Source organism: Miscanthus floridulus, chromosome 3, assembly GCF_019320115.1.
Source record: "Miscanthus floridulus cultivar M001 chromosome 3, ASM1932011v1, whole genome shotgun sequence".
Taxonomy (NCBI): domain Eukaryota; kingdom Viridiplantae; phylum Streptophyta; class Magnoliopsida; order Poales; family Poaceae; genus Miscanthus; species Miscanthus floridulus.
Window position 1 is genome coordinate 141,968,931 of NC_089582.1, and position 11,784 is coordinate 141,980,714.

The window sequence follows — 11,784 nt, forward strand, 5'->3', positions numbered from 1 at the left end:
TTTTTAAAAAAGAACAAACTATTCTGATCATTACGATTGAAATCTATAAGTTTACCGTGCCCATTGAAATCTATAAGTTTGTTGTGCCCATTTCTATTTAACTATTCTGATCATAACATGTGGTGGCAGTGACGTTGGTTTACCTCATCATTGACATTACTAGCAACATTTGGTTTTTTTAATTGTCTTAACTAGTCCATGGCTCGTAGTAATATCCCTACTGAAATTCTTTTCCTGGTCAAATATTCAAACTGAAACTGATGAATGGTTCCTTTGCCTTCTGAATTTGATTTTGGAAAAAAAATCCTTGCAGACATCGAGCAGTGGGTGCACGCGCTGGCGGTGGACGAGGCACCGCCCACGGAGCACTCCTTTGCCGAGCGTGCTGAGAACTACTACCACAAGCGGCCGTAGCTGCTGTCCCTCCTCAGCGACCTCCACCGCCGCTACCTCTGCCTGGCCGACCGCTACTCCCAGTCGCTGTCCACCCTCCACCACAAGCACCACTCCTCACTGCCGGCGCCCGTCGTCTCCGACTGTGGCTCCTCAGATGTGGACGACCGCTGCTCCGATGACGCCAACAGCTCGCTCTCGTACCAGCACCCGCTGGGTGCCGAGGTCAGCAGCGGCACTAGCACCTGCAGCGGGTTCTCCACACGCTCCGTGTTGGCCACCTTCAGGAAGGACTGCATCATTTGGAACTCCCCGGTGATGAACACAAGGTCACACTACGCGCTGTCACACAGCTTCGCCTCCTCCACGATCGTCGTCTGGGCCTTGCTCAGTGTCCCCTCGACCACCGATTTGGCTAAACCAACAGCAAGCTCCGCCATGGCTACCTCTGCTTTTCCTCTTAGGACCCATTTTAGAATAATTGGGGTGTGTGTGTTTCCTGTCTAGCTAGCGAGTGCTGGAGTGAGCATCCACTACAGACTGCACATGGGATTCTTAAAGGTAGGTAGTCAAAGAAATCAATGAGTAAAATTAAAATAGTTTTTCAAGGGGAGAGAGTATAAATGCCCATGCAGCCCGAGGCACGACGGCATGGCATGAAGTACACATTTTTAGCCCGACACGAGCACGGCACGGCCCAGTGACATGCGGGCCCGGGCTGGCCCAGCCTGAGGCAGCAGGCCGTGCCTAGGCCGTTGCTTAGGCATGTGGGCTGGCACGGCATGGCCCGGCCAGAGTCAGCCGCCCCGGCAGCGGCCCGGCCACCCCCTCTCCCTCGGCCCCTCCTCACTCCGCTCCTCTCGCTCTTGGCCTCCCCATGGCCCAGCGCCTGTCCATCCCCGCCTCCCCCCTCATCATATATAAACTCACGCCGCGACCGTGATGGCTCCCACACGCGAAAACCCTAGCTCATTTCACTCGCTCGCCTATCACCTCGCCTCGCTGCTCTCGCCTCGCAGTCTCGCTCTCAGCTTCGTCCTCCCCGACTCCGGTGAGGTGACCTCGATGATCCGCCTGCCGCCGGCGAGCAGCTCCCTACTCCTCCTACCTAATCCCCTCCCTGCTCCCTCTCTGCCTCTCCCTTCTCTCTATCCCTATCTCCCCTCTAGATCTTGGTGACTATGTGAGTTCGTGTCCCGTCTGCCCCTCCTCCGCCACTCGCCTTCCTTCTAACCGGTGTGTCGTCTTCTCTGGGTGGCCCTCGTCTTCTCTGGCACCGGGCTATGGTTGCGCAGGTACATCCCTAACCCTAACCCTAACCCTAACCCTAACCCCACCTGTCGTCGGTGAGTAGCTCCCTACTACTAAGTCCTACCTGATCCCCTCCCTGATCCCTCTCCGCCTCTCCCTTCTCCCTCTCCCTCTCCCTATCTCCCCTCTAGATCTAGGTGATTATGTGAGTTCATGTCCACATGTGCCCCTCCTCCGCCGCTCGCCATCCTTCTAACCTTACTATCATCTTCTCTAGGTGGCTCTCGTCTTCTCTGGCACCGGCTCCGGTTGCGCAGGTACATCCCTAACCCTAACCCTAACCCTAACCCTCCTCTTCCTCCATTGATGAATGGTTTGTGATATATTCTGATGTATTGTTTTCCTCCTCCATGTCTTTACGCAGGTCGGTAGCCGATGCGTCATCCTCTAGCTATGGCATAGAGCGACCAAGGCTGCCCCACACACCGTTGAGGAACGGTGCTGGAGAGCCCTCCATGGTCGAGGGCGCCATGGCTGGTGCTGATGATGAGATCGTCTGGCCGCTCATCGGCAATGACGATCTCATCACGGTAGGCCTGGCACCTAAGGACGACGACGACACCCAAGAGGACGCTGCTGCCTTGTTCGGTTTGGACGACGTCGGTGGTGAAGGGGTGACGGCGACTGGGATCCCGGTCTGCTCCAATAGCTCAACTCCATATGTTGCTGATACGGGTACCTCTTCTGGAACTGTTGTTGGTAAACGTAAATCTGCTGTGTGGGCTGATTTTGATGAGATCTATGAGACTGTGAATGGTAGGAAAATCTGTACTAAAGCTACCTGTAAAATGTGTAAGCATACTTGGTCTGCTAGATCTAATGCTGGCACTGGCACTTGAAGAGACACCATAAATCTTATAGGCAGAAAACTGATCAAGCTGCTAGGGTTCAGTCTAGGCTTGCTTACAATGCTGATGGTTCTGTGCATAACTGGGACTATAAACTTGATGTTGCTAGATTAGAATTGTGTCACTTGATTGCTAGGCTTGGTTTGCCGTTCGATATTAGTGAGACAGAGGCCTAGGAGGATTATATTGTTCGTGCTCATAATCCTAGGTTTGTTAACGTATCTAGACAGAGCACCACTAGAGATCTGAGTAAATTGTTTATTGAACATCGTAATATGCTTAAGAATTCTATGTTGTCTGTTGCTTCCTTTGTTGCTCTGACATCAGACATATGGTCTGGTAATGCTAAGGAGGATTACATTAGTGTTGTTGCTCATTTTGTTAGTGTTGGTTGTGATTATACTTCATATTATGCTGATGTGAAAACTGAAATTTATAAGTTATTTAAAAAATATGAGAGAAAGTTTGGTACAACTAGGAGTCAAAGGGTTGCACAGCCTGCAAGCCATACAGGTAAGAGAAAACAGGCATGGGAAAGAATCTTTGGAGGCCCTAGATCTGTTGTTGGTCCTTCCCCTGCTTGTGCCCCCCACTTTATCTGCTTCTACTGCTAATGAGCTCTCAGTTTATCTGGACAGTGACAATGTCACTGCATGAGGATGATTTTGATTTACTTCTCTGGTGGCGTGACCACAAACTAACCTATCTAATCCTATCTATAATGGCTAGAGATATTATGTCTGTTTCTATTTTTACTGTCTCTTCGGAATCATATTTTAGCTTGATAGGAAGGATAATCGAAGAGCGGCGATGCCGCCTGTTGCCTGAAACGGTGGAGATGCTGACATGCATAAAGGATTGGGAGTTGGGAGAGAGTAGATTACAACATACCGTTGATAACCAAGAACTGAAGGACTCCTTCAAGAATCTGTACCTCAATGATGATGCAGATGGGGCTGTTGGTACTGCTGGTGCTGGTTCATCTGGGGCTAGGACTGGGGCTAGTTCATCTAGGGCTGGTACATCTAGGACTAGAGCTGCTGATAGTTAATCACTTAATCTGTTATCTCCAATTCTTCATTTTGTACCTGTCAGCTGTGACTGACAAGTGTGACTTGGGACCTTTGAACAATGATGAAAGAGTTATTAAGAGATGTGCTGCACTCTTTTTTTCCTTTCTAGGGTTTCTCACAGGGGTGAGTTTTACCTAGAAAGGTTTTTAATGAGGCAACATTGCACAAACAGCTCATTTATCTTACCTCATTTGCTGCCTTTTGTTTTGTTGGCTTGGATTTGGTCATTTGGAGTTTGCTAAGTTCTTGACTGTGTGTGATCAGTTTGTGGCTGAGAAGAATTTGTGATCAGTTTGACAGTTTATGAATCTGTGATCAGTTTTACAGTTTGTGACTTAGAAGTTCTTGACTTGTGAGTTGAGATTTTAAAATTTGAATGAATGAATCTGTGCTAACTGTTAGATGAGAAGAATTTTGAGATGACTTATGATCACCGGGCCTAAGGCTGTCCCAGCCTATAGTTCTGGCCGTGCTTCCCGAGCCAACACGGCACAAATTTCGGCCTACAGGGTCGTGCTTGGGCCAAAGACCAGGCACGACTCCTGGAGAGACACGGCACGGGAGGCACGACGTGCAATGCCGGCAGCATGACCACCTGCAGGCCATGCTTGGCCCGGGCCCGTGCTGTGCCGGGCCAGGCCGGCCCATTGGCCAACTATAGGAGAGAGGACGCGTCGTTCGTGGGGCTTTTTTCTACGGGGCCGTGCGTGCATGAGGTACAGCTGCCATGTCATCAATCCATGCTTCCTCCTCTCAACCAATTAGAATGAAGCACATTGATGCACCTCCCTCCAATCAACCAATCAGGTTGAAGCACACGGATTGTGTGTTTCTTTGATTTGCCACCGCCGGTGATTTGAGAGATGATAAACAGCATCCTCCCAACGGCAGCATGCAACGTCGAAGATTGCATCGAGTTCGTCGTCCACCTCGATGTTGGCCACCAGTGATATGAGATATGAGAAAAAGGCTATAGCCGTATGCATTATGGCGCTGAGGTACCGGCCATGTCAACGTCACTTAGGATCTCGGCCAGACACCTCGACGTCAAGATCTATGGTGTCGAGACGTGTTACCTCGGCACCATGAGTCCTGGCGCCGACCTCAGAGTTCAAATATAAGTTTAAGTCTCCAGAAAGCCAAACGTAAATTTTTTTTAAAAAAGTCAAATTATAAAAAATTAGACAGCGCCAACCCTACCACGCGAGAAAGAGGATCACTTAGCGCACGGCCAAGACCTCTGTCGGACCATCCCAAGGATCGTCACTCTCAATGCCCACACCGTCCAGCTGAATTGAAGGATGAACATGGCCAAAAAAATAGATCGCAATGATCAGCCCTGACATAATGCACAGGGATCAAGGACTTTGGGAGGTAATATATCTACAACCACCGCTATACCGCCTTTCGTAATATCTCGCGAAAATCTGAAGGATAGATCCTCCGCCGTCGGATGAGATTTAGAGCTTGTTCAGTTGGTTTGATTGCTTCTAACCGCTTCAAAACTTATATTTTTTATTTTTTACAAAACTAGCCTAAAGTTTTCAAAGTTTGTTTTTGTTTTTTTGTTTTAATTAGCAAAAATAAATGTCCAATTTAAAAATTAACAAAAATAGACCCCTGTCACCCATAGAATGAGCGACACAGAATTTATCACCGGCAAAATGGCGACAAGCGACAACTACGCGCATGACCCCCACACAAGCTTTTCATTTCCTTGTAAAAAAAAACTTTTCATTTCCGTTTCTATCATTACTTCACCTAATGGGCCTACATTCTGTGCGCATAAAGCCGGCCCATCAGACAACCGCCACTCTGCTATGGACCTGCATGTCGGCTGTCCCTATCCGTCTCTCCCGTCTCCACCTCTCCACGGCCTTCCAGCGGAGTGTAGATGCTGCCGTTGACCGCCGTCGCACCGGGCGTGGACCCCTCATGTCAGTGAACCAGCAGCCGACGAAAATATCTGGGCTCTGGAACCTTCGGCAACCAGCTGGCACCTCCACCACGCGCTCCTTAACCGAACCCAACGGAAGCAGGTCAGCTGCCTTGACAGATTTCTCGTAAGTGCTTGTTTAGTCAAAAAAAAAAAAAAAAAAAAAAATTTCTAAAAAATGCTACAATAATCATCACATCAAATCTTACGCTATGTGCATAAAACATTAAATATAGACAAAAAAAAATTAATAACACAGTTTGGTTGAAAATCATGAGATAAATATTTTAAGTCTAATTAGTCTATAATTAAACACTAATTATCAAATAAAAACAAAAAATGATACCGTAACTAAATTCCTAAATTCACGAACTAAACACGCGCTTCCCTTGATTTCACAGCCGTGTCCAACCGCCCGACGGGGCCCCGCCTGGTTTAGGGCCCACAGATCAGAGAAACGACGAGCCAGCTCGGGAACCTTCCAGAACCTTCACCGCACTAGCCTCCCCTAATCGGATCATATATAGCCGCCAATTCAAGCCACCGAAAAATCACACCAAAAAACACACCCAGATTCTTTCGATTCTTTCACGGTTCCACCCTCCCTCTCTCTCGTGCTCGATCGACCTCCTCCTCCGATGGCCTCGGCGAACGACGAAGACCGCGCGGAGGCGGGCATCCTGCGGCTGCTGATGGGGCTGGCGGCGGCGGCGCCCACCTCGGCATTGCAGCGGGGCGGCGGCGGTAGCGGGGGGCCCGGCCTGGTGGTGGTCCAGCACGTCATCCTCGACGGCGACGGGGGTCTGTTCTCGGGCGGGGTCGGCGGCGGCGTGCCACCGGCGTCGAAGGCCGCGATCGCCGCGCTGAAGGAGGTGAAGGCCGGGGAGATCGAGGGCGGGGGCGAGCTGGGCGAGTGCACCATCTGCCTGGACGTGGTGGAGGACGCCGGCAAGGAGATGCCGTGTGGGCACCGCTTCCACGGGGGCTGCCTGGAGCGGTGGCTCGGCGTGCACGGCAACTGCCCCGTGTGCCGCCGCGAGCTGCCGCCGGCCAAGGAGGAGGACAACGCCGCGGCGGCGGCGGAGGGCGGCGGCGAGGAGAGGCGGAGGCCCAGGGCAGCGGTCGTGGTCAGCTACCTCGTGCTCGGAGGCGAGCGAGGGGAGGCGCAGGCGCAGCAGGAGCCGGAGAGGGAGGAGCCGTGGAACATTAGGATAGAGGACGTGGATTAGGATTAGGAGATTCTATGGTTAGGCCTCTAATCGCTTTCCAATTGGTTCACTGATTGGTTTGATGGTGGAGGTGGTTTTGTACATATTCTAGTGTGATGACGAGTGTTGGCCATGGGAAGGGGAATTGTGAATACTTCGAGTTCGAGATGTCGAAAACGTTGTACAACGGAAGTTCAATTTGTTGATCAATGCTAAATACGCGTTTTCGAAAAAGAGAAGCGGTTCGTTCTCCAGCTGTTTTGATGTGCAATTCTGGCAAATTTCATCATGCTCAGTGTCAACAATTCATGCTCAGTGTCAACAATGCGTCGAATCTGTCTATGGCTTCCAGAGTTTTTCCAAACAAAAGCGTCGAAGTTGCTCTGTGTATTCTGCTGCTCTATGGCTTCCAGACCTACTTCCAAGCAAAAACTAAGAGCGTGTGACCTCGATCTATAGTTAAGAGCGTGTGACCTCGATCTATAGTTCGGCGTAAATCAGGGATCCGGAACCGACGGGAGCAATACGAGCTTCTAGTTCATACAGATACCCAATGGATTAATCCAACTATCTAAGCGTTGTCGCCTTGTCCGAGCAACACGAGCTTCTAGTTAATACTCCAAGCGTAATTTGCTACTAATAATACTCTCCGTTTAAAGAATGCAGTAGATCTTTCCTTGTAAACTAAACTAGGTTTATAAAAAATAATATGAATAATGGACAGCCGCAAACGTGTATGTATGTGTGTTGCACGAAATTCAATTAGGGATGCAATTGCATCACTAAAACCAATGTCTTAGAATCACTAAAACCATTGTTGCACACGAATTGTTCTAATTTGTATAGGTATGTGTCGGGTTCATAAACCCGGGATCCTTCATTGACCGGCTTTCCAACAAAGGCTCGGCCAACAGACAACGTTGCAAACGACGCGCAACTCCTGGGCCAGCCCAAATACGTAAACAACAGACCAGAAGGACGATCCAATCTCCGACCGGAAGGCCTGGACAAGGAGGAACGGCGCCCGCTTCCGCTTCCGACACGCCTCTCCGACCGGAAGGCCTCACTAAGGAGGAACCGCGCTCGCTTCCGACTCCGGCCCGCCTCCGGACGACCTCTCCGACCGGAAGGCCTGGCCAAACACCACTTTCGACTTCGACCCGCGTCTCCGACCGGGGATGCGCCGAACCCCTGCTTACATCTCTTCTCCGACTGGCGCAATCAGAGCCGACTGGGACCAACCGACCGGGGACGCCCGCTCGGTGAGGACCAGAAAACGAACGGAGAAAGTAAGGCATGTCACTCAAGTCAACCGCAATACCGAGTACCGTACCCTGTACACCTACAGAACAGTACCAACTGGGCATGTCAGAATGGTACCCTGCAACCTTCTTGGCATGTCAGAACTCAAGCAGTGTTGTGGACACGACATTTGGCCTACAGTGTTGTGGGCGCCATCAACTCCCATACCAGACAAACACGATAAGGTTCCCCCACATGCCTCTGGGCATCAACAGTGTTATGGATGCCGGCATTTACCATACCAGAGGAACATGGTAAAACCCCCTACATGCCTCTAGGCATCAACAGTATGGCAGGCACCAACGTCTGTCATATCAAAAGAAGACGCAACCTCCCACATGCATCTGACATTAACAGTGTTATGGGCGTCTATAATCATCTTGTACCCGACGGCATGGGCAACAAGACTTAGCACACGTACACTCTCCCTCTCTCACTTGTAAGGCCATCCCCTTTATCTATAAAATGGAATGCACTCTCTCCCAACAAAGGGAGAATCAGTCCACAACAACTCGAACAACACACACGATCCGAACAACCAAGAATCCCAACGAACAACAAACGTTTGAACACTTAGCACATAGCGGAGCTCCCGTCACTCTCGGCCCTTCAGACCAGAGTCCGACCGGACCTCTTGTACCCCCTATCTTTCTCCCTTCCGTTTGTAACCACATAGCAAACTTTGAGCACCTAGGCTCAGGAATAAAGTCACCAACCGACTCAAACCGGACATAGGGCACGTTGCCTAAACTAGTATAAACCCTATGTCATTGAGTGCTAGGCCACATCCGATCACAACGTATGATAAAACTACAAGTATTTATGTTTTGTTCATTTTCTGCACCGACGGACGACGCCGTCCATGGGGAGGACGTTGTACGTTCACACTTTTGATCATCGGATGGCCCACTTTTCCACCATCTCCGCCATGGCAGGCTCGAGCGATACGACTCGCTTCGGCTCGTTGGAGTTTTCCGTACTCTCACCTATTGGGATGTGGGTTCCACCCATCTTTGAGCCGTCCCAGGCCTTCCTCTTTGAAAGCCTGGACTTCATCGCTGACCAGCTCGGCGTGCTGCACCTCCACAAGGAGGCACCCATCCCGGCGCCTGTTGGAGGGGCGCCCTCCATCGGCTCTGGGACACCTGTCGACTTCAACGACGAGGCGCCTGTGCTTCATTTCGAGCAAACGCTCTGCTCAAACCCCGCTGTGAGTAATGTACATACTGTTATTTACTCGCTATTTACTATCTTCTGCCGATTCTTTGGAGGGACCTCGCTGTCTCTACCACAACCGCCATTCGACCGGTCCCCTATGGCCTCGCGTCCCCCATGGACGCATATGCCTAGGGGCTCCAAAAGATGCTGACGCCGCCTCCTCTCACATCCAAATTTATGGGGATGGCGAGCAACGCTCCCACCTGTTTCTACGAACTCGTAGATGATGAGGTTGAGAGCGACGGCTCCAGCATCGGCAACGTGGCACCTAGCCACCGTCCATCCCAGGAGTGCGCTATGGTGGACGCTTCGGGACAGCCACCGGTGGTAGCGGAGTCCTTGCAGACTCACACCCCTCTGGACCCTCGTGCAGGGCCCTCGCGCTCGCACAAAAGCATGATGAGGAGCTACGACAACGGTGGTAGAACCAGCCGACGCGCTCGGCGCCCCACGCTGCGCCCCATGCGTGTAACCTGGCGAGCGGCGCCCGGGGTCACGACCGCCAGGTCCAGCGCAACATCATGGTTGGGGGGAATGATCCCCCATAGTTCGCTCGGGCTGGCCAGAACATCACCGTTGCGGCAATGCTTCTGCGTGGCCTTCCTGAGTTGAACGACCCCTAGGAATAGGCGATCCACCGGAACCTCCGAACACTGGAGGAAACCGCCGCCGTTTAATAGGAGGAGAGCTCCGTATTGCGACACCGACGCGCGGCCTCTCTCCCTACTAGGGGAGTGGGGATGCGCCAGACGAATCGCTCCACCCGCTCACCGCTACAGCCACCGAGCACGGCACAAAAGGCCACATTTGTGCCCTGGCCTAACCTAGCGCCCGCTCCGCACCGACTGCCTATGTGCGAGTGGCTCGGGCTAAACCAAGACGCTCGAAGCGTCATCAGCAACTGGCATCTAGCCCGGCATGATGATGACGTCCATCGAGCGGCAGTGAGGGCAGGCGACACAGACCTCGACCGGACCATCGTAGGGAGTGGTGAAACGCACCCTAGGCGTGGTCGCCAGCCAGATGACCAGAGTCCTAGCCCGGATGGCCTGGGGCCATGGGCCTTTGGCCGATGCATCTAGAGAGCACTGTTCCCACATCGCTTCTGACCACCTACCAACATCACCAAGTATACCAGGGAGACGAACCTCGGTATATGGCTTGAAGACTTCTGGCTCACCTGCCAAGCGGGTGGAGTGGATGATGACCACTTCATCATTCAGTTCCTCCCTGTATACGTAGGGGAACATGTTTGAGCTTGGCTCAAATTCCTCCTGCGCGACAGCATCCGCGACTAGGCGAACCTCAAGAGGGTCTTCATTGGGAACTTCTAGGGGATGTATTCCGCCTTGGGAACTCCTGGGACCTCAAGAGCTTCCAGCAGGAGCCCAACGAGTCCCTACGGGATTACATCCGTAGGTTCTCAAAGCGGTGCAACTCCCTTCCTGATGTCGTCGACATGGACGTCATCAGCGCATTCCTCTCTAGGACAACCTGCGAGTCCCTGATCCACAAGCTTGGCTGCCTAAAGCCCCATACTAGCCGCGACCTGCTCGACATCACCACAAACCATGCCTCCCGCGAGGAGGCGGTTAGAGCGGTCTTCAACGGAGGCCAGGACAAAGGTAAGGCCAAGCACGAGGATCAGGACAAGGGCCCGTCCACACAAAGGGGCAAAAAGAACAAGAACGATCGATGCTGACCGGCCAACCCCGCGTTGGTCACCACAGTTGATCACACAGGCAAGCAGCCCCAACAGGGCCTGCCTAACCACTTCAATGAGCTCATGGAGAGCCCATGCACCAACCACGCCTACCCCGTCAAGCACCTCTACAAGGACTGCGAGCTCCTCAAGCACTTTCTGTGATAGGCCGGCGGGCCGAAGGAAGGAAAAGGCAAGGAGGCAGCAGCCAAAAAAGGGGGCAGGGCGGGCAAGGATCCGGACGACTGAAGGTCCCTATACGGTGACCAAGGTGATCCAACTGGGCGCCTACCGACTGAAGGACGACAATGGCACTGTTCTCACCAACACTTGGAACAGCGAACAACTACATCGTTTCTTCCCCTAAAATTCGGTCTTACCGTTTTTTACTTAACGTTTGCTCCTATAAAGCGCTCGACCCGAACACTTTTGGCCCGGGTCGCTCAGGGGCTCCACGGGGGTGCAATACCACCTCTCTTTTACTATCATATGGTAAATACCTTTTTTACCCAAATGAAAGGGTAGTCCGTTCCTTTAATTACCTTACGTAACTTTGCTTTAAATATTCCGACCGATCGCACCCCACCTCTACCTATGGTTACGAGCAGCTGAGCCTTGCGGGCCACGCCTGGGCTCTTAAGGTTGCAACCTATGGGACGAACGGGTAGGTGCAAAAAATAAAGAATAAAAAGCAAAGTTATGCTAAGGTAAAAATAAGAAATGAATGGGAAAAGCTTCCCTGAACGAAGTAGTTCCATCTCAAAAACACTTTACACAGGGGGCTCCCCCATGA

The 11,784-nt window shown here is 51.8% G+C and overlaps 1 protein-coding gene across 1 annotated transcript; it reads left to right on the top strand.

The window, feature by feature from the left end:
• The first annotated feature begins 5,974 nt into the window (after positions 1-5,974).
• Positions 5,975-7,008, top strand: LOC136547295 (E3 ubiquitin-protein ligase RING1-like). Its single transcript, XM_066539251.1, has one exon. The coding sequence runs from the start codon at positions 6,200-6,202 to the stop codon at positions 6,788-6,790; it is 591 nt and encodes a 196-aa protein (XP_066395348.1). The 5' UTR covers positions 5,975-6,199; the 3' UTR covers positions 6,791-7,008.
• Positions 7,009-11,784: the final 4,776 nt, after the last annotated feature.